Here is a 24,234-nt window from a genome sequence, read left to right as displayed (position 1 = left end):
CCCCGATTTTATGCAGTTTTGGTGTACTTAAATTATCCTATCGTTCGTTATTCGTTGTTATCTTGAATATCAGTAGAGTTTTGGTTTGTTTAAAGTTAAGTTAATGTGCTATAACTTTAGTGCACGTAGTTTCTCGCAAAATCCAATTGTGGTGGGTAAATTTTGGTGGACGTAAGAGGGTGTGTAAAACATTGTTTTTATAAAATACCATTGATTCTTGAAGCATAAAAATACTCCATTCACTTCATTCTGTCACAAACTAACTCTTCTAGGTGGTGGTTGTCGTACCAGTTTCCCGTAAACATCTAATCCCCAATTTTGGTGGAAACAAAAATTTCCACCAAAATTATATAAGAAATGCAAGTTGTTGAAATCCAGTTTTATGACGATTAGCTCAATACAAAAAAAAATATCTACAGCAGAACATAATATAACCTCCTCGTTTTTTGGAAGTCGGTTAAAAATACAATATAATATATAGTAGCGTTTCTCTGCAGTGTTCTTTAAATCAATGCTTAGGGCCAACATGTGAGTACGACTTTATACTGTATTATTCTGCATTATATTATCTGAAATCACGAATAAGAAGCATGTTTATGCAATATGCACTTGTAGCAATGTTTTAGCTGGTATAAATTATAAAGCGACCAGTTTATGCGCGACCTTCGTAGCATATTAAATGTATGCTACGAGAGTCACGCTTTAAGTAGTCTAGTACTAGCCATCGGAAGCTCACCGCACGTTTGATCTAAAGCAATCTTGTGTTTGAAAATGCTCTATCAATTTGGACGAATTCGACATGATTGGTATCGGACAAGAATTCGCTTTGAGTGAACCGTGGGGCAGGCGAAAAGTAATTTGCACGGGGCACACCGCAGACCGCTGCCGAACCAGATTGCTCGTTTATGCCGTCTGTACAACGCGAATTTATTGAACCGAAAACTGCAATAAAAAACTAAAGTGACTTTTAAATTATGTATCTTAAAAACTACCGAACTGATTTTGATGAAAGTTGCAGTATTCTCTAAGTTGAACAATACCTACTACAGCAAAAAAGAATTACAACTACAAATACAAATTCTTTATTAAGCATACAATAATATACAAAGGTATAAAAGTTAGGTAGCGTACATCACATCGTCTAATCCCTCAACATCTCCGATAAACGAACTTTGGCGCAACGGTAGTCATCTTGAAAAAAAAATATCTTTATATTGAAAGAAGTTGTGTCACTATTCCTTTCCCTAAATCACGTTTGACTGAATCGCGCGAGCTCATATTCTTTAGTGACGTTGAGAAAAGGGTTCGCCGGATATATATTGCTAAAATGACGCCATACTTACATACCATACATGTTAGGCTTCAAAGAATGGCAGAACTATTAATGTGTGTAAGAAATGTGTCGTTGTTGGAGTGCAAACAAAAAAATATAATATTATTGATATCTTGAGACGGCGGTTTATTATTAACGAGCTTTTTCCCGCGGCTTCGCTCGCGTTAAGAAGTATTATTATATACAAACTTTCATCCCCTATTTTAACCCCTTGGAGGTGGAATTGATCAAACTCCTTTCTTAGCGGATGCTTACGTCATAATATGTACCTGCATGCCAAATTTCAGCCCTATCGGTCCAGTGGTTTGGGCTGTGCGTTGATAGATCACCATGTCAGTCAGACACCTTTGAGTTTTATATACCTATATAGATTTATTAAAATTTTAATACTAGGTTTGAAATAATATAATCTCAACAATAAGTAACTGCCGCACTCAGAATGGAACATTAATTACTTAAATGTAGCTTAAATGTAATTAACCCATCGATCGTGGAATAACGAGACACAATAGCTTATCTATTGTTATCGCGGCCGGATGCGGCCGCTTAGGGCTTCATGAATTAATTCAAAATTTTTACATAAGCCCCATGCATATTATGTCTCTGAGTACAGTGCTATAAAGACACAGAAACAGATAAATATTGTCCGTTTTCAAAAGTAACGTGAAATGTGATACTATTGTACTATCAGAGAAGTTGATTCCTAGGCAGATGGCGGACCTAAGTAATTTGGTCGCGCCCATCCGAACGATCACATTTAAATTGACATAAGCCGACCACATGACGTGGATCCGCCATCTGTCTAGGAGTCGACTTCTCTGAATATACATAATACTTACATTATAGGTTTTTTACAATACCCTCTTTCGTTGTATGGAAAACAGAGAAAATCTACGATGTATAATCTATAAAATTTATATGAAATTCTGGTGAACAGGTTTGGGAAATCTGAAAAAGAGAATTGGGCTAGAGCCGTTACAAGCAAAACAGAGTTCGACATGATTTGTAAACAATAATGCACCTTCCGCTGTAGAAATTCGGTTGAAATTCGACTGGCTCTTTCCAGGTGTTTATAGGGAAATATCGCCAACATTAGATGTCATAATATGGAACATATTTACGGCGGTACGTATGTTTCTCCACCGCCTTTATTATGAATGGCCTTAAACGAACATTATTTTCGGAGCTGATGAATTAGACGAGTTTCCTGCCTTGAACTTTAACTGGCAAAAATTTTACACCAGCAAGTGTGAATTCAAATAAATTTTTACGAGCGACTGTAATGTACATACCTAGTACAAAAATGTTCTCAGAATGTCAATATTATTATCATTACTGACAGCGCTAGATTATAATTCCTCACTAGATTTTAAATTTAAATTGTCTATAATAAATTAAATATTTTAAATCTTATAGTACGGGAGCCCTAGAACATTTTTTTTATTACTATCAAGCTAATTTTTTGTGAGTTGCTTCATTTTGATAAGACGAACAACATTTTTATTTGCGAAAAATCTCAAAAGTGGTAGCTAACAGAGATAGAGAGGATTTCATACTTTGAATTGATGGTCCTAAAATATGGACTGTTTTATTTGTAGGACAATGTTACTCAATATATGACTATTAATTTATCAATATACAAAAAATCAGCTCGTTAGTGTTCCGTTATAGGGTTCAGTCTGTAATCAACAAAACTTGGTTGACTACTGAACCCTAAGACGGAACCCTAACAAGCTAAGGAAACGTGTAAAACTAGGCTTTTATATCGGTTATGGATGATTTATACAGTATTTTTCAGAGCGAAGTAACCACTCCTTAAAAACTGGAGTGGACAAGATTTTTAAATATCCGTATGGTTGCCCAAGCGCATACGGCATTCTCGCATCATAGGCGGCCTAGCCCAGAGGGAAGAACTAGTCAATACGTCTGGGGACCAACTATGTGCGGGTTTCCTCACGATGTTTTTCTTCACCGTACAAGCGTCCGTATTATGTACTTGAGATCGGAAAATGTCTCATAGGTACACACCTCCACCCGGGTTCGAACCTGCACCCTCTAAGAGTGCGAACCAAAGGTCTACCCATTAGGCCACGGAAACGTGTAAGACCTCACTAAATGTAGAAAGTTTACACGTGGATACGAATAAGTTTGCTGTTGATACAAATTAGTTCAAACCGATTGCAACGCTATCGTACAAAAATGACCTACTGTAGTGTCCTACAGTATAAAAACAGTAGGACATTGTTAGTGTCGATGGCGCTCCATTAAGGCGACGCCTTGATAATTTGATTGTAGTGATATCGATTTTTCTCAGCAATGGCTAAAGCTAAGAAATTAAAGTTCATTGTCAGTATTTACCATATCTTTGTCTTTAAATTACCCATAGCATAACACGATTGGTCAACCTGGCACCCGGCGCATACGTATTCGTTCAAACCGATTGCAAAGCTTTTGTACAAAAATGTCCTACTGTGACATTTTTGTGGACATTTTTAGTGTCGATGGCGCTCCATTAACGGCAACAGTTTTAAAACAGTTGGGCAATCGTGTGGCGAAATCGCGGGTGGGTGCGAGAAATGTCCAATTTCCCGCGCTTTCTCGGGCTCGCCCGCCAAATTGGCGCCATTTCTCTTCCCGATGACCGCCATCGTTCGGAGCGCGTTTCACTTTTCAGTTGGAGTAATAATATATACCGCTAAAATTCGACAAGGCTTTAAATGAACGTGAACGGGGGTGCTGCTGGTAAAGAAGAACTATCAAAAATGACGTTTTTGTATGAAAACAGAGTTAGTTCCATTTTTCGCCACGTTCATTTAAACTTTAAAGCCTTGTCGAGCTGTATATTGTACTAGCTGTGCCCGCGGCGTTACCCGCGGATTAAGTGATATACAAGGTGTAACAAAACAAAGTGATAAGATAATACTTAAGGGTGTGTACCTACGTGTTCCTTGTAGAGAGGTCAGTGTGAAGGTGCAGCGCTGAAAAACCAAGTTTTTTTTTTCACTTTTATATGGGGTAACTCGCGACACTGGTGCGCTTGCCCATACAAAAGTGAAAAAAAGATTAATATTTGAGTAGGATAATGTCAAATAATATGATGTATTTTGTAGGTATTTTATCGTAAACTGAAACAAACGAATATTAACAAACGAATCCGCGAACTGAGCTACAGGTTATAATATTATTCCGGTCATTATGTTAATTAAACTTTATATTGCATTTGTATTGAATTTTATTTTTACTGATGGATGAAGTGTTCAGGTACAGTTAATGATTTTTAGATTTTCGCGTTTGTTACGCATATTTAAATCACTAAGAGCGGGTACACATTGGGCGTTTTAAAGCGCGCGTTAGGCGCGCGTTTTGAGAACCCCAGATTCTATTGAAGCGTACACACGCAAGCACGCGTTTAATGCGCTAACGCTATAAATGGAACGCGGGGATTGTAATACTTTGGACGCCTGTCACCCCAGTCCACCCGTGAGGCTATGACCACGCTGGAAAACAGCCGAAACGTCGGGATTAACAAAAGTGCTTCGCGACAAAACCCGTAAAGGATTAAAAGATGATGAAGATATAAATAATAATAACTATCATTGTTTACGCCCGAGCGCTATGAAATCGTTTATCGAGAGCGGCACAAATGGAAATAGTACAAAACGACTTTTTCTCCCTTTCGTTTTTAAAAATTGGACGTATCAGCGAAAAAAAATCTAAGCTGAAATAAAAATTCTCGGTCAGTACTTCAATAAGATCGCGTTCGGGGAACCGCATTTTTCCATGAAAACGTCGTTATTATTCTATGTTTGTACAGAATTTTTTCACCACTCAACCTCTTTATCCTCTTTCATGCATTGAAATTTTAGCAATCATAGAATAAATTCCGGGACCGCGGCGGGTGGTGCCTCACTCAATCACTAACGCGGCTTTTGTACCTACTACCACCTCCCCGCTCCGCGCGCCCGCCCCGCGCCCGCCCGGCCGCCGCTCCACGCAAAACCGAACGTGATTGGGCCTTTAATTCGATTTATAGATTACCTTCACCTGGCAACACTGAATGGGAAGCGGGTTCGTGTTCGGCCTTTCATCACTCCGGCTCCGCTCACATGCCTATATTTTATTCATTATCTGCGGTGGAACGCCGAAATCAAATTATATCGGAATTGATTATGTTTGTTCTATCAATAAAAGAAAATTATGTTTTTCAATTTTTTCCGCGCCTACTTTTTGTATTTACCCAAAAAATTATGTTGCTTGCGACTGAAGACAGTTTGTCAGTCAATAAATTGCTTTCAATAGCTTCGACAGCGAAGGTAGAAATTAAAAAGTTTGACGTAAAGCATACACGTTATGACTTATGTCAAATTTTGACAGCGAAGTCACAAATGTAAAATGTACGACACATTTTTCATTTGTGACTTCGCTGTAAAAATTGTGGATAAAATAGAACAAAAAAGTACATCACTGATGCCGGTTATTCGCCAAGGAAGGCCATTTTTAAAGAAGAATAAGAAGAACAAGACCCTCTTGTTTTTCTTATTCTTAGGTTAAACATTTTGTGACGTCAGAAAATACTTGGATATTCCAACCGTCCTAGCACTATCTCTTGCTCACTAAAATATTGAGCGTTAAATGTTTGCGGAACTTGTTGAATTTATAGCTTAGCCAATAGAAGCAAAAGTTTTATATAAAATACTTCACAAACAAGTTGCGAATTTCGGAGTTTCTATATTCGTTACATTGCAAGCGATTGCTGAATATGTAAAGTTGTTGATCAATATTCAATTCATGTTAAGGTGTTGTGAAAATATTGAGAGAAAATAATGTTACCGATGTAAAGAGAACGCCTCTTTAGACTGGGTTTCCACGAGAGATGTGTTGCGAGAGATGCGTTTTTACGATCAAAGCTCAAGTTAATGAAGCCATTCTATTGGTTTTTTTTTTTTATGAAATAAGGGGGCAAACGAGCAAACGGGTCACCTGATGGAAAGCAACTTCCGTCGCCCATGGACACTCGCAGCATCAGAACAGCTGCAGGTGCGTTGCCGGCGTTTAAAGAGGGAATAGGGTAATAGGGGAGGGTAGGGAAGGCAATAGGGAAGGGGATTGGGCCTCCAGTAAACTCACTCACTCGACGAAACACAGTGCAAGCGCTGTTTCACGCCGGTTTTCTGTGAGAACGTGGTATTTCTCCGGTCGATCCGGCCCATTCATGCCGAAGCATGGCTCTCCCACGTTTATTGGTTCTCAAAAACACATTCCTCGCAAGTCGCAAAAAATCTCTGGTTGTAACGCAGCCTTACGTTGGTCTGTGACGGACAATTACCTATACAGGCGACTGCGAACATAAGGAGCATAATATTCGTGTTTAATTGCCCATTGTGCATACTATAAGCACCTTGCGTCATCTTGGTTATCCATCATAGACGTGGCGGAGTGCCATATTATAATATTTTATATTAATTAAATTATTATATTATTAGATCGTATCCGCCTTAATGAAATTCACTCATCAACTTCCAGCAATAAATTGTAAACAGCCAAAGCTGCATTAGATCTAGGCATGTGCAAACAACTCAGAATCCATCCCACATATTATTAGGTATAATATTAGATTTTATATTAAGATACACAAACCAAGATTTTAAATAGTCGTAGGTACTATTACGAACTTGTCATGCGTAATTTGTAAAACAATAATCCTTAAAGGATTCCTTACTCATCAAAGGCCAGTATTCCGGCCTAATAACTCTAACAAACAGCTCCTATTTTGCCAATAAACATTGATATTTGCTTATTCTGATACAAATATTAATTAACTCTCTACACGAGTTCCAATTAGCGAATAGCTTCTGATTATTTTTATAACGACGCAGAATTAATAAGGATTTGATAATATTATGTGTGATTGGCAAAGATGGCAGTAGCATATGAGATACTTTCTTTAAGAAGCGCCGAGAAATGCAAACGCACACGTATATTAAAACAATTTTATTCATAATTGAATAGTGCATTTTGTGCGGGGACTGCCTTTTTATATTTTGAGGCTAGTGCAAATGCAATCTTTTGGACAAGTTGTCGATATTGTCCATGGGATCAACGCGTCATATTGCATTCTTAACCCATCAATCCCCAAGCGCCAAGCGGCAGCCGGCTGCCGCAAAACAATTGAAAATCTATTGAATGAGATTATATTGTGTCTGCCATATCCACGATGGAGGTGTTAACTGACCATAAAATTATACAGTTTATCTTTTCTGTTTGCGTTAACCGGCAGTGTTTAACACACATCTCGCCTTGTTTCAGCAGAAGCACCCACATGTGATATTCGAGGCGCGGACCAAGGCGAACAAGGGCTGTGCTAACAAGCTGGAGTTCAGGCCGAAGAGCAGGCGGACTAAGCACGTCTCCTACCTCGAAACACCGCTCGCTGATGACCCTAAGCACATGTAAGTTAACAATGATACTAGCAGGGCTAGCAGGCTGCATGGCAGTATTAAATGGTCGAATAGAAATGCTAACAGATTGCAGAGACAAAGAGAAAGGACAAGAAACTCTTTGTCTAGTCTACCGTAGAAAAAACAAATTGATATCTAAAAGGTACAGTAATTATTATAAATACAAATGATACGTAGGTGCTAGTTTAATTTGTAAGCAAAATGTGTAGTGTTGATGCGCAATTAAAGGGAAAATGTTATTATAGTCAATAAAAAAATCAAAGGTATTCGACCTTTGATAATAATTATTATTATCTTACTACTTTTTTAAAACTTGTTAAAGTAGGTTACTAATGGTATTAGTACGTTTCCCTGAAAATAAATAATATTAACTAATACAGATACCATATTATAATTTATAGGCACAGGTACCGTACCTAATATTAAAAGATAGAATCGGACAGCTAACATTGTAGAATTAGGACATTCTGATAAATTGGTTCCGATATTTCACAATGATGTTAGTATTTTTTTATGTTGGTACCATTTCACCCGCCACATGTCACGCACAATGCACATTCCATTTTCAAAATATATCACTTTGGAACGTTTTAATAATGGTCTGAAAATGGAACCGAAAATTTAAAACTTTGTTTTTTTTTGTGAAATAATGAGTGTTAGTGGCTGCTATGCCGTAAATAAGTGAAACAATAGATATAGTCAGTCAAAAAAGTGAAGAAATTAAAAAGTGGTAACATCGTAGTGTCATCCCTTTCAAATCAATATACTTAAGGAAAAAGGGATGACACTATGATGTTGCCACTTGACAGACTATAAATACTAAAACAAAAAAAATAATTAAATTATTATAAAGCAAGAAATATTCTAATATCTCAGTTAACAAGAAAACATATTTGCAAACATCCGTATAAAATTGAGTAAAAAATTTCTCAGTGACTTTTAAACAAATTTCTTGAATAATGCAGTTAGAAAAAGTTTTTCGCGAACAGTTTATTTTTGGAATGTCCAAGCGCTAACAAAAACTTTCCCTGATGAATCCGGCGCATAGAAAAATTGTTTGCGATTGTTTTATAACTTCAACAAGCATCGGAATATGTTTGAATTTTTAGTTCTCGGCTCTTTTATTTTATTTAACTCTAGTTTTTTCCTTTGAAATTGAAAATATATTCCCCGAATTTGATACGCAGAATAAATTCAAATTAGACTATGGTAATGACGGGATCAAAAATACTGGCTGAAAATAAAAACTCTTTGTCTATTATTATGAATATTTCATGGAATCGCGTTTTGATTGAAGATTTAAAAAAAAAGAAAGTGCTGGTACCATAGACATAATATATACTGTCGTAAAGACCACCTGACAACTCGAAAATGCGTGACCATTTTTGATCTGTCAATGTGTGCGTGTGCTAGTGATGTATATTTTACTATCGATAGTATAGTATTTTGCTATCGATAGTTTAGTCCGTTCGAGTTATTTTACCTGAGTTTCTATAAGAAATAAATAATATGCAACTTTGATAGATTTGTATTTCAAATTAGGTATCATAAATTTTAATTGGCAAAAAAAGGTGACGATTGAAAAGTCGATACACATTTTTTTTTTGGAATGATTTTTCAATCGTCGGATATGTTATGACATGAGGTTCTTATATGGGTAAATAATTTACACATATCACATTATAAAGTTACTTATTTATTACTCAGGTAAAATCTATCTGGTAAATCAGTCCTTACATTGAAAGTAAACGTTGAAAGTAAACAACACACATAGTATATTATATTTTATTCTTAAATTAAATACATATTATAAAATATCATAATATTTTATTACAATTATTTTGAACAGACTTCCAAACAGGAGGAGTCTAGACGTTCGCCTGTGGATATATTTTTATGTATGTTCAACGATTACTCCGCCGTTTATGAACCGATTTTCAAATTTTTTCTTTTGCTGTACATTGTATTGTTTCGAGTAGGTATCATGTTCACAAAAGTGGTGGTCTGGTGATGGAAACAATGAGAAATCGAAGTGACTCCTTGATATTCAAATTGGAACATGTGGTCCCAGAAAACGTTCAAAATCTTTCGATTAATAAATTTAAAAAAGTAGTCAAAGAACGTTTTGTGCCAAAGCCAAAATGATTTCATAATTGATGGCACATCTTGGGAGTAGAATGCTGAATGACTGCTTGCAAGGCTACTTCTACATGACTTACAATTATTATGTATCTATCTATGTTTACATTGTATAATTTTTAGTTACAGCATTGTAAATTTTGTTTTAAAAGATAATTTTTTTTCTCACTTTTTTTGGTAAAAAGTGGGCGTGCGAGTTTCTTACGCCGGTTCTTCTCGTCGACTTAGTTACCGAACCGGTGGTAGGCACCATGTATTCTGAAAATATATTTTATTTTAGATTTGTTCAGAAATAAAGCAATTTTGATTTTGATTTTTTAAAACACCAACTGTAAGTATAGAAAACGTTAAGGACAGCTAAAATGAGTAAAATTATTATTTTTAAACAAAAAATTAAAACCGACTTCCAAGGCAATGACAATAGTAATATTATACTTAAATGAACTAAAAAGTATTAAATAATTCTTATTCTGTACTCAGTATAATTCTATTCTCAATCTTCATTATTTTGCAATCGGTACCAGCTAACCTAATCGCCAGTTCTCTGACAGAATAGGTATAACAGCAACTTATATACTTAGGACTGGTACCGACTTCAAAATTATGAAGATTGAGTACAGAATAAGGATTATTTAATACTTTTTAGTTCATATAAGTATAATCTTAAATAAACTAAAAAGCATTAATTGCTTATAATTGCTTATTTTTAATAATTGCTTCAGTAACAAGTGCAACAGTATGTCAAACTTACTGGCACAAATAAAGTTGGGATAGCTCCTTTAACCAAAATAGTATTTATTCTACTTTTTCTTTAAAAATTTTCAATGAAATGTTTGCTACATATTGTTGAATTTTTCTTGGGATTCCAACCAACACGCCCAATTAATTTCAGCCATTTTCCTCTTATTAGAGGATCTTGAGGGAATCTGTAAAACAAATGATTATGATATATAAATATAAACCTTCCTCTAGTTTTAGAGTCACTCTATATTATAGTAGTTATATTATATTAGCTATATTATAATATACTATTAGTTAAAATAAGATAATATGTCCCTTTAGTCCGGCCGCACATTATCCGAATTTGTGATCACTAAAATTCGGTCGCCCCGCCCCGCTCATACATTTTGACACGTCAGAAATTCTTTTAGTATGATGGGTCTACAACAAAATGTATGAACAGAGTGCGTTCCGCCGGGCGTCCGAATTTTTCTGATCAGAAATTTCGGATAATGTGCGGCCGGGCTTAAGGTGATAAATATAAAGGTAAATGATTTTTATTTTAGATTTATGTCATTGTAAAATATCGATAAGCATATCGATAAATTTGATTCAAGCACTAGCGTATATGTAAGAAATTTTGATGAAAAATTTTTCTTCAAAATTTGTGTAATATAGGAACAATAGTACCTTTAGTTACGCAAAATATGAAAGTAAAAGGGAGGATTCACAATATTTTATTTGAAATAGAGAACTAAAGACCAGAATATAGCAAAAATAAACACATCGTAGCAATTAGGACATGAAGATTAATTACGGGTGAAATGTATATTTTTCAGGATTATTCCTATGATTTACACTGCAATCACTCACAGCACAAGTTATTATTGTTATATATAATAGTATTTGTTGAAAATAACATACGATTTAAATAATAAATTGCAAATACCGAAAGGGCATAAAAACGATTGACGACTTTTGACGACCTGTCAAATAAAAGTTGTTACAATTTTCATTAGACTGCCTCTCTCTTTTCATCTTGTTATAATTCCATAAAGGATTTTCTTCTCTCTCGCACTCTTTGTTGGTCTTTAGGTATATATTATGTCTATGGCTGGTACAGTGTTTAATTTTTACATGTAGTAGTGTCCAAAGTATTATATTGTAGCAAATGAATTTGTACAACTTTTATTTTGGACTTTGTATTTTTTCTTTTAAAGGGATGATTATTGGAAAACTGATAAGACTAGTAAATTAATAAATATTACAAATTCTATTTTTGAAGAGTCCCCCATTTCATTCAACAGAAAAGATCAAGTTGTAATTACGAGACTTCGCATTGGACACACTAACTTCTCACACATACATTTAATAACAAAAGATGAAAAGAATAAATGTAAGTGTGGGCAAGATATGAGTGTCTCTCATCTTTTAGTGGAATGCTCAGGTTACAATGGAGAAAAACAATTATGTTGTTTACCAAAGTGTCTTAAAAAATGTTGAAGTAAAAATGGCTGTGATCAGACCTTAAAATTTTTGAAAATGATTGATGTTTATAAATTAGTTTAGATGTACCTATTTGTTACATTTTAAGTTCTATTGTCTTCTACTGTTAATTATTGTGGTCGTTAATGACCTTTGTTGTTAAAAAGCGACCTTAAATATTATATAAATTAAAAAAATATTAAATTCCCGTTATATTAAAACGGAGAAACGTAACAAATATTTTCATAGTCAAACTGATATTTCAAAATAAGATTTCCAACAACATTTAGCAAAGTCAACGAGTCCATTTCAATAGTCTATAATATATCCAAAATAACTCACAATAAAGGGTAATACGTTTAGGGATCGCAGGTTGAATATGAAAGCCCTTTCATCCCGCTAACAAATTGGGTTCCGCTGAATGATTTACGCGGGGCGCCGCACAAAGCCGGGATGAAACTGGGATGAGGATACACCGGCGTGTCCGATACTGTGACGTCACACGTCATACGTAATAGTTATCATAATGTCCTCTTTGTTACATTCGTCACTCCGATACAGTGTCCAGTGTAACCTATTTCGTTTTTTTATTTTTCTGGCTTTCCATGCAGGACATTAACGTTATAAACATAAAGAAGTCGCGATCCTTGTTCGAGGGCATCTTGTCTGCGCCACAAGACGTGTACTTGACGGCGCGTATTGAAAAAAACTATGCAGTGTCGTTTGACAAACCGTTCAAACCGAGGTCAAACGGTAGCATCAAACGCGTAAGGTTTTTTTTTATTTTTTATTATAAAATTGTGGCGGTCTATGGACTGTTCGTCCATATCCTTTTTTTGTTATTTTATTATTTAGATTTTTCGCACCAAGGATAATTGAAATAATATTATGAATTTTGATTAATTGTGGTCCATCACGCCATGGACACTTTTTTTTTTTTTTTAATATTTAAAGTAATATATATACTTAGTAGAATAGACTATAATATATTATGCATATAATAAATAAATATATATTTATTGTTTTATAAATTACATGTTTTATAAATTACATAATAATAATATTAATGTTTTGAACGGTGAGGTCCTAGTCGGTGTGGCGGCCAGGTTTAACGGTTTGATTCAAACGCGTAAGGTTTGAATCAAACCGTTTAACCGTTTCGGGGCCCCTTAAGCTACAACTATTCTATGGTGTGCTGCATTGAATGCATGTTATTAGGTGAAATTGATTCATAGTCAGGCAAACCTACGTTATTTAGTCTGATTATATCAAGTAAACATTAAACTCCTCATTTATGGGGCTGATCGATTGAACTGATGCGAGAGCCTATTTCAAACAAACACATTTTTCACACACACACACACACACACACAATTACTTATCACATTATATTTTTTAGCTTTAACCAGTTACTTCCATTACTTTTCTGTTTAGCTAAAAGCACTATTTAGCACGTTATACAAAACTTTAACCAGGCTAAAATAATTGGAGCTTTTACCCTCCTAGTTTGTGCCATAAATAGTTGTTGGTACTGTAACAGTAATTAGTTGTAATGGCATGCAAATCAGTGTAACAACTTGTTGAATACATTTTATCGGAGGGTGTTTCGTTATATGAATTGAGTAGCTATTAGCATACTGCTGATGGGCTATATTGTTTGTTCTTTCGCAAATTTATGTTGATTTTAAAACAGTTTAACGCATTTTCATTTGTTGGGAATGGTTTTGAGTTTAAAGATGAGTTTAAAAGTTAAATTACGTAAATACTTTTGAATACTTATTTATTTTCCGAAAACATGGGTTTTTGGTAGATTGGATTATAAGTAGGATGAATTTTTCATTCCGTTTCGATATTTTGCAGGATGGAAGCTCTTTTTTTATACTGCTTCAATGGGTAAACTCCTCAGGCAATTAGGTGTTTTAGTATTTTTTATTTATTTAGAAAATTTACGACTACCTTAGAAAAAAAATGCTTGTAATCAAGAAAGTATTCATTCTTGGAAATGTCGAAATGAAATAAATGTTTAACTTTTTAGCCACGAGGCTCATCAGTAAAGCTTCGTAGCTTTTTGAGATGAGAAGTTTAGTCATATATCTTGCTTCTAACTTCACATAAATATAATGTAACATAATTTATATACAGTTACAATAAACCTCTGTAAATTCTTGGCCGGTGGTTACTGGAGCATAAGACGTCTCGGTCGGTCAACTCGGAGACAACCTCCATTGTCCCTGGTCCCCGAACCCAATTTAACGTACATTTTAATCATAATTTCCCTCACAATGGACCGGAGTGTGTGGTATAACTTAATGCGAGGTATTAATTCCCAGGACTAAGGTCTGCCCGTCCCTTGTATCTCGCGTTTTTCGACCCTTTGTTTTTCAAGATTTATTTGTGTAATATCTAGAAAATTAGTTACATTGTATGAGTAAATTACTCGCTAGCTTAGATGTATGATACTTCGCTTATTCTTTCAATATATTTTAACTTCTATTAACAGTACTATCCGCAAAACATGATATATTTATTGTTTTTCCCCGAAAAATGTTGTCCTGCAAAATCTTGCTGAACACGTCCCTACATTGGCAAGATACTACTCTAAAGAAACTGTAATAAAATGCTTAGTATACAGGATAATTATATCCAATAAAATATTATTATTTAAGATAATAAAAAATTGTCGTTAATTTACAATACCTTTATATAATTTTGCCGATTAAATTGATGGAACTTACGAAAGTTCCATCAATGTCGACCGCATGTTTTCCAACACCTCATATAAGTGGTGTTCATAATGTTTTGTCGCTGTCGCTCGTCAGTTTTTTGCAAGCTTCCCATTCTCTTCCCCTCTTTCCCCCCTCTTTCTCTCTCTCCTCATACGTCGGCCCTCGCGCGACATAATTTATTAAGGATCGCAGTGACAAATGAAGTGAGCAGCCGGTCTAAACGGTTCCAGAGATGACAAAAACAATGTGACTCTAAACAGACGTGGACAGTCGTTATGTTTTGTCACTCGTCCGCTTCTTTAAATGAAATAAACAATTGTTATAAAGCTACTTGTATACGATCCTGTAATATTTCGTAAAAAAATTGTTAATGCGTTTCCTCATTAAGAGGTTTGTAATTGACCTCACCAGCACATTCAGTTTACCACCATTTAAATACATAAGTCTGTTATTAGCTGTAGCTTTCGGTAAATAGATATGGACTAGTATACTAGCACTCATTTTTAGGTTTTAGCTTTATGACACTGTAAAGACGAGAGCTTATCTCACACCATCTTATTGTTAAATTTCGTCGCCTGTTTAAAACTCTTTCAAGTTTAACGGCTAGCTATTTCTCGCCTCTTAAGTCATCAAGACATAAACATACATAGTCACTATTAAACGTATTTCTTCGTGCTACTGTATCATAATATGCTATATATATATATATATATATATATATATATATATACATACAGCAGCACGTATATATACTATATATTAAAATAATGCAACAAAACATAAAAAAATATCAGTGTTTATTTTCAGAGACGTAGCTTATGATAGTTTTATTATATCGAGACTTGAAGTCAAAAAATCTTACAGATTATTTTGCCGAATCTACCAAACACGATCCAGTACATTTTAATTCAAATATGTCCCTCCATTAGTATGTCATTTCCGAAAGATTGAAGCGGCGTTAATTTTAATGCCTATTGGCACTCCTCTAATGAGGGGCAGGTTAGGACGTGGATTTGGAGTTATGGCTGATAAGTGATAACGTTAAGCTGGGTTTTCTAAGCCCGAAAGCCCAGTGCACATTGTTCCCGAATTCACAGATAATAAAATCGTCGGACACTAAGTAATTAGGAGGGGAAATGACCCTGTTATGGTGATTAATGATACTTTGGCGCAGTTATATGCGGAAATTTAAAAGTACCTTATAATTTGTATAGAATTTCAATTGCTTTAGGTGGTTAATATTTCAATAATCGTTTATAATATACTAGCTAACCCAGTAAACGTTGTTTGCCATATTATATATAAAAAGTAGTTAAAACCTATTTTCAGGCCATACAAAATTTCATTACAATCGGTTGATCCGTTTTGGAGTTCGCGCTAAACACCGTGACACGAGAATATAAAATTCTCGTGTCACGGTGTTTAGCGCAAACATTAATATAAGATTTTGTCTTTATATTATAACTGTAATCTTACCTCACTAACACAAAGTTGCAATTTTTACTCTCTAACATTGCAAAGGCCTTGAGGAGTGTTAAATGAACTTTTGGTTTCTTGAGTTTTTTTTCTTCTTGGAACAAAATTTCCCCTACCCCTGTAAATATTGGGGTCTGCATAAAGCAGTTTTTAGGGAGCCGGACACCTAAATAAAAATGAAATTTACCATCTCTCTTACCTACCCACCCATCTTTGTTACCAGGAACCCATCAAAAGTGAAGGAGGAGCGCGCGTGGCGGTGGTGGCAGCACGCGGGTCTGCGCACACTGCGGCGGCGGCGGCGCGACGTGCGGGAGACCACCAAGTACATAGAGACCGCACTCGTCATAGACAAGGCGATGTTCGACCGCCGCAACGGCAGCTCCAGAGCGGAGGTCGTCCATGACGCGATACAGGTCGCCAATATCGCGGATTTGGTGAGTTTCTTCAAGTTACATTTTAACAAGTTTTACTTGTCCAAAGATGAAGCACGCAATAAGCTATTTAGCTTAGGAATAGTTTAAGTTACATTCTTACTTATTAGGTCTCAGTGCGGCGTCAATAACGGAGGCAATAAGTCATCAAAAAAATCTACCCTAACGTTTCGAAGGATCTGTTGATATTATCAATTTTTAGTTCTTTATCGTTGCTAGGATGAGTATGATAACATTAAACTGTAGTCTTGTATTAGCCTACTAAGTTGGTGGGTAGACTGTTTATATACGAGAGTTTGACTGATAGTAATCAATTCTCGTATAACAACAGCCCATATTTCGCTACGAATGTAGATCTAACCAGAATATATATGAAATAATATGTAGTAGCTGCATAAATCAATATAATAGTTAGACAGTACTTGTTTTACTTGCTGCGATCCCAGTACTCTAGAATTTAGATGTTTGATACAAGTTCTGACCAGCTGATGATGCTGAAATTCGCGCGAATATAATTAACTATTTTAGTACAAAGCGGCACGGAGCACGTACCGCGCGACCTTCTGCTGTCCAATTACCTCCGTTATTCCACTCACCCGCTGAATATCAAACAGAAGGGATTTTTTACTGCGACCCGTTTATCGCTAGCTCCATCGCGAGACTTTATCGCGGACAGAATCTGTATCCGACTTCTCATAAAATGCTCTGGGCGCAGGTTTATGCTGTATTTACGGGATTCAGCTCGAAATGTTTTAGTGGTCGGGTGATTTGCGATGGTTGAGTTGAGAAAGTCATATAGCTAGATGTAACTGACACATCGTACGTTTTACCGTGGTTATCAAAGCGAGTTGCAAGTTGCTTCTCAGATGGACTTTTATCAGGATATGAAATAATAATATACAATATTTACCTCCATAAAGTCAGAATCGTGTGTTAGTGTAAACACCGTTATCCTTGAAACGTGCTTGAAACCGTCAAAAATCTTCATACCCATACAAATTGCCGATCCGGGCATCCGTATGGGTATGAAGACGGCATTTTTTTTTTGAGTTCCCAGCATTGTTCTCATAGAAAAAGTTGTTAATTTTGACGGATTGTACAACTAACACACTGTATTTAACTTATGTAACGGCCGTTCCCAATATTTGATCTATCTCTGGTTTTGCCCTACTAGAGATAGGAATAACTCACATTAGACATTAGAGACATATATTTTATGTCAATTGTGAGCTATTCCTATCTCTAGTAGGGCAAAACCAGAGATAGACCAAATATTGGGAACGGCCATTAGTCTTCGTCGGACAATCTTTGACGTAAATAATAATAACAAAATACAAAATTAATCCATAAGGGCTTACAGAAAAAAACAATTTCAATAAACTTCTCTCAAGATTAGTAGTTTTTTCTCGTTTCAAAAATGGAAAAGATGTTTAAAGAAGCTATAACTTAATAAATCTGACTGAAGAAACTATTAAGGGACTTAATAATTTGGCAAGTTAATAGTAAAATATCACGTGCGGCCGATTACCGTACTTTACAATCAGTTAATGCATGCGGGCGTCGGCGAGCCGAGTGCGGATTGAACTTCACACATTATCTACTTATAAATTTTCAAACTCCTGCCTTATATCGCCGAAACTTCTACGTACGATGTTAACAGCATAAAGGTAGTCGAAGTGCGCCTTATCTTACGGTTAATACCATAGTAGGTTTAACTTTCCTTAATATAAATTAAGCTTTTAATTAAGAGTTTGATAGCAAGTGCATACATTTTATTTTAAAGTCTTAATGACTAGATAGTACCTAGGTACTGTTATTACTAATTAGGGCTTACGCTTACTTGAGACGCGACAGTGTTTAGAGTTAAGACAGATTATTATTGCTACACAAAACACATGAAGATCTGTGTATAATTAATATTTTGTATACTAATAATATGTCTTGAGACTGTCATATCTACAGTAAGCGCGAGCTCTTAGAATCAATCAATGCCTCTAAGTGCAGCTGTTACCTAATGCATTGACAACCTCTGTGGCTCAGTAATTGGTTGGTAGCTCAAGCCGGGGGTGGCAGGTTCGAATCCCGCCTACGGAACAAAAAGTTTTCAATGTTCTTGGGTCTTGGATGTGTATTAAATATTATATGTATAATATAATAGTAATCTTAAATATATGTATAGTATAAAAGTATTAAATATATTTCCGTTGTGTGGTACCCGCGACACAAGTCCTTTAGGTACTTACGAGGCCATAGATATTATTATTATTACTGATATTCCAGTACTTCCGGACCCTCAACACGCGCGTGTCTCTGGTGTACATCGAGTCGTGGCAGGGCGCGGACCAGGCGGACATCGACAGGCGACAGGACATCACGCGCGCCATACAGAAGTTCAGCGACTACTCCGCCAGGAAACTCTTCAAGGTCGAGAAGGATACCACGCAGCTGCTCACGTGAGTATACGGCAAGATGGAACAAGTGCAAATGCAGAAGGTTGTTTATGATTGGTCATGATTAGCTTTGTACTTTGTACTACAACGTGTAGCTTTTAATTTTAGTCTCAAGTTTACGAACACCTTAGGGCGCGTTCAGACGTGTGCGTGTGCTGCGCGTGTTCTACTATAGCGTATGGGAAAACACGCGCTGAACCCGCGCAGAGTCCGCGCGCGTTTCGCACGCTATAATACAACCCGCGCAGAACACGCGAAGAAAACGCGCACGTCTGATCGCGCCCTAACGTTAATCGCAAATAAATTTGAGCCTATAGTGTGTTATAGACAAGGTAAAGAGTAGCAAAAGACCCCACCCAAATTAGCAATCGAAAGCGTTTGGGTAACATAAATTTTGCCAATTTTAAAAATTAACTTGTCTCCATAAAGTTACGATTTCGTAGCAGCAGCTACGGCGTAGCAGCAGCTACGGCGTAGCTCTCTACGCCGCTACGGACGCGTAGCTGCTACGCGTTCGTAGCGGCGTAGAGTGCTACGTTAGACTGGCGTAGCTTGCTACGCTGCAGCTGTTCACAATTCACATGCACAAAATTTACTGTTGTAGTTTTTATTATTCGTAGTGTAGGATGGGGCTAAAAATAAGATGGGGCGAGAACCATTTAGATATACAACAAGTGTAAAACCTTGATAGCATGATGACAAGCTACATCTGAAGTTATTACTGACTCGACTTATCTAATATAAAAAATTCTCGTGTCATGGTGTGCGTAATTAAACTCCTCTCAAACGGCTTGCCTGATTTTCGTTTATCTTAGCGAGCATATCGGCTAGGGTTAAGAATCGAACATCATCTATTTTTTATGTTGATGAGTGCATTTGTTGAATAAATAATAGTAAATTATTACAACTCGAGACTGACGGCGACCATTGTTTGTGTGACGGGATAGCGATGGAGGTCGCCATGGTGTCATACTTATTTAGTCACTTCAATAAAATAATATTGGCGAAATACTTTATATGGCAAAACAACATTTGCCGGAACAGCTAGTTTAAAAAGAAAACTCACTGAATAAAATGTTAAGCGTTGTTTTACGCTAGCCAAGTTTTATTTCTCTTCGTAGCCACTAAATCATGACAAGATTCCCTCTGATCTACAAAATACTTTATCTGAAAAAGCTATTCTAAAAACATTTACTTTACGATTCAAATTTAATTAAGCAGATATAAAGTAGTTTCATAAAGAGTCCACTCACGTATAATATCTAAATGCCCCTCGTCTTAATTGGATGAAAAACGAGATTCTTGTAAATGAATAATGTAAGCTTCAAACGACGCCGCCATGGATCCACTCTAATTATGCCGTTTGCATTTGTATACAAACTCGCAAATCTGCTTACGATTAAAACTTCAACAAAATTGCAAGATACACCACCGTTTTAGCTCCACATAAACTGCGCTCCCAGTAATTGCGCTGTTTGTTCTATTCATTACATTGTTTTGTAGAATTTCGTTAACACTGCTATAGAAATTTGTGTTGAAACCTAAATCAAATAGCATTCAGTAGTAAAATAGAACAAAACAAACTTAATGACATGTGGATCTGAGATGATATACCTACACGTATTGTATTTGAAATAGTTGATTTCAACCTGCGTCATACTGCAAGTGAAATTAGTTCATAATCCGAAGTAGCGGAGAGAAATTCGCGACAAAAAGAAAAAAGAAAAAACAAAAGTGTCGTGAAAACATTTAGAAAGAAGCTAAGTAGTTTATTATGGAGATGTGTCACTCGAGCTGCGTCAGTTAGACTTCAGAGCCTATTTTTTGTTCCATTGTGCCGGCGTGACCTAGATGTGTCAGCTCTGTGACGAGCCTCGCGAGGGTTAGGGGAGTATTAACACGGTTTCATCTGCGAACGCTAAGAATATGACGATTGTTCATTACTTCTTGCCGACACGTTCAGGCATTGTCGAACTATTCCGTTATGTAATCAATCAAAAAGGCTCTGGGATATAATGTATTTTTGCTTTACTGTAGTGAGCCCTGAATTTATGTAGGTGCCATGATAAGTCAAGATTAGAAAAACTAATGCAGAATTTGTGTTATTAGGTCCGGTAAATGTAAAGTTCATGATTCTAGATTCAGAACTTTTAGAAGAAGATTTGTTAGCTTTTACGCAGCGCCAGCTATTTTCTTAGTTTATTTTACACGATCATGTTATCTGTCTTATTCCTCGTGAATTTCCATGAAACAGAAATCTTGATACTTGAATACATTATCATTGTTAGCGATAACCCAGAATTAGTTCCAAACTGATCTTTGACAGTGGAAATAAAAGAGCATAAAAATGTTTTGCAATTAAAGTAAAAGTGAAAAGCGATGATCAGTAGCATGACGCCTGACTCGTGGACGTTGCACCTCAAACGGAAAATATATTTTGTAAAATCATTCTTTGTAGTCAACTTTGCTGCCACGTCAATAAACGACAATGTTACACATCAAAAGCTTTATTTACTGACCTGCGGACAGGCCAAAAGGAAGTTAAATAGTGTGTTCGTTCTATATTCTATAATATTAATAAACTAAAAACATTGAGTATACAATATATTATTATATTAAGCGTTTAAAGTTAAAAAAAACGTATGTTACTAGTGTGTAAATAATGCTGTCATACTCGTAGTTTAACAACGACTTGAGAACAATGCCAACTGCAAAATATGTAATGCTATCCGGGCTGTTTAAAAGCAGACGATTCACTATCAAATAGTGAAGCGTCTTATGAGTCAGAACACAAAATATTTGTGTTCACATGCTTTACTTAGACTAACGAAGCCTAATGAAAATTAACAAAAATAAGTAGTTGGACACTTTTATTAAAATCATCGGGGTAACAAACAAACATCAACACGTAGACATCTTGAAAAAAATAGTTCCGCTAAGAAATAAAACTATCCATACTAATATTATAATTGCGAAAGTGTGTCTGTATGTTACCGCTTCACGACCAAATCGCTGAATCGATTTGGTATGGAGTATGAGTCCCGGGAAAGGACATAAGGTACTTTTAATCCCGGAAAAATGTACGCTTCCCGTTCAATAATCGAATTTTGGCGCAAAGGACATCGCGCATCGTCTAGTCTTATTACATTTTATTGTCTCCTTTCAGCGGTCTGACGTTCCCCGGCGGCGAATCCGGCATCTCGGTGCCGGACACGATGTGCACGCCCAAGTCGGTGGGCATCTCCGTCGACACCAACACCTACGAGCCGCACCTGCTGGCGGGGACTATGGCGCACATGATCGGACACAACATCGGTAAGTGCCCACCTCAACGCCGTGCTTGGTGGAGGTCGTGGGTTTCGTTCACGCTTTGGTATTACAAAGAATGTTCTTTCCAAGTTTAGTAAAGACAAGGTAGACCAATAGTTATTAGTTACCTAACAACATAACATCAACACATCCTTTAAAAATTACTAATGAATTTGACTGCGCTTAGATGAACCCATTACTAACAACTAAAGTTAGCTACCAACTATATTAATTACTTACGCACATAAACAAAAGTAACTATATTTGCAAAAAGTAGTGTATAACAAAATTACGGTCTGCCTGCTTTTTGGAATTAAGTTTCTGTCCACTCAATATTCTTTAAAAACAGACATAACCATAAGGTAAGTCCGTATTTAGCACAATACGATAAATATTGCACGTAACAAGATGTTTATCCACCAGGAGCACTGCACACTGCACAGTGCTTCAGCGACCGTAATATCGAGCCGACTGATAAATCCTCTTACCGAGTCTATCGCGCCGTCTGTAAACTACATAAGCCCCAGAACCGTTTGAATGCATTTGTTGCGTCTGTAGGCGCCAGGATAGCTTTAGAATAATATTTACTAATAGAATATGATAATGCCAGCTTAGAATTGCTAATACACGGCATTAAGCGATGAAAGCGATAATGGGGAAGGTTATCCGAATATCCTAGAAGCTATTATGTGAGTAAGTGACGGATAAGTTTCTTGCAATTAGTAGGAATTTCTTACTTCTTTTGTTAGCAAGTCGATTGTAAATTTTAAAGTGATAAAGTTTTAGCGATGTTGGCAACGTTTTCGGGTAAGATAGACATTATTTTTTAAACCCGTGATCTAATCTTAAGATGATAATAACATTATTTATCAAATTTTATAGTAATTATTAGAAAAACGACGCTTTGTTGATCTTTTTAATTCAGCGACGTGTTTCCTTCACCGCTGCGCCTTTTTTGTTTAATTCCTCAGCCCCCGATATATTGTTCTTATAATATTATAATTGATGATTTCAAAGTCTCCTTCTCTCTCTTTCTCCAGGTATGGGTCATGACGACGGTCGCGAGCAGTGCTTCTGCCGGGACTGGCACGGCTGCATCATGGCGCAGTCCATAGTCGGCCTGGAGAACGTCCAGCCGTACAAGTTCTCCGACTGCTCGCGCAACGACTACAGCAACGAGCTCAAGATAGGCCAGGGACTATGTCTGCTGAATAAGCCTAACGAGGTGAGTATTTACTATGTAAATTGTGGAGTGTAGAGACAATATCTAATAAGAGGTGTTAAACGATTAAAGAACTCACGAAGAATGTAGAATTTTGTAAATTGACCTATCGCTATTTTGTTTCTTTGAATGTCGCAATTACGCATCTGCAATACTGTCTATAATCATTTACTTACTACGAAATATAATATGCTCCTGCTTTGTGATAATAAATCCTGCTGTTTTTTAAGTGTCTAAGACCAGGAGGCATCATCGCATTCAACAAATTTACGTCTAAATGAGTTACATTTTCAAAATTTTATAAAGTAGCAAACTTAACAAGTTAAAGTTAATAATATTAGTCCTTATAGGAGTAACACGTTAGCGCTTTAATAAAGAGCGGCGGCAAGCGCTGACATAATCTAAGCTCGCCAGCATCCGCGCTATGCCCGCCTCACACCGCGCCGGCTAAAATTCCCAAACATCGCCCGAGTTCCAGCGGT

General features: G+C 36.3%; 1 protein-coding gene across 8 annotated transcripts in view; it reads left to right on the top strand.

Annotated features, from left to right (window-relative positions):
* LOC121731844 (disintegrin and metalloproteinase domain-containing protein 11) overlaps positions 1–24,234 on the top strand; it is a 303,738-nt gene that overhangs the window by 262,642 nt on the left and 16,862 nt on the right. For all 8 annotated transcript variants that reach the window (XM_042121518.1, XM_042121513.1, XM_042121512.1 and 5 more), the window contains 5 exons: positions 7,643–7,782; positions 16,561–16,774; positions 19,052–19,224; positions 22,388–22,536; positions 23,571–23,755. In XM_042121518.1, the coding sequence (XP_041977452.1) occupies positions 7,643–7,782; positions 16,561–16,774; positions 19,052–19,224; positions 22,388–22,536; positions 23,571–23,755 (861 nt within the window). The remainder of the gene's footprint in view (positions 1–7,642; positions 7,783–16,560; positions 16,775–19,051; positions 19,225–22,387; positions 22,537–23,570; positions 23,756–24,234) is intronic.

Source organism: Aricia agestis, chromosome 11 (assembly GCF_905147365.1).
Source record: "Aricia agestis chromosome 11, ilAriAges1.1, whole genome shotgun sequence".
Classification (NCBI taxonomy): domain Eukaryota; kingdom Metazoa; phylum Arthropoda; class Insecta; order Lepidoptera; family Lycaenidae; genus Aricia; species Aricia agestis.
Note: the sequence above shows the minus strand (reverse complement) of the source record. Positions and strands in the feature narration are given on the sequence as shown.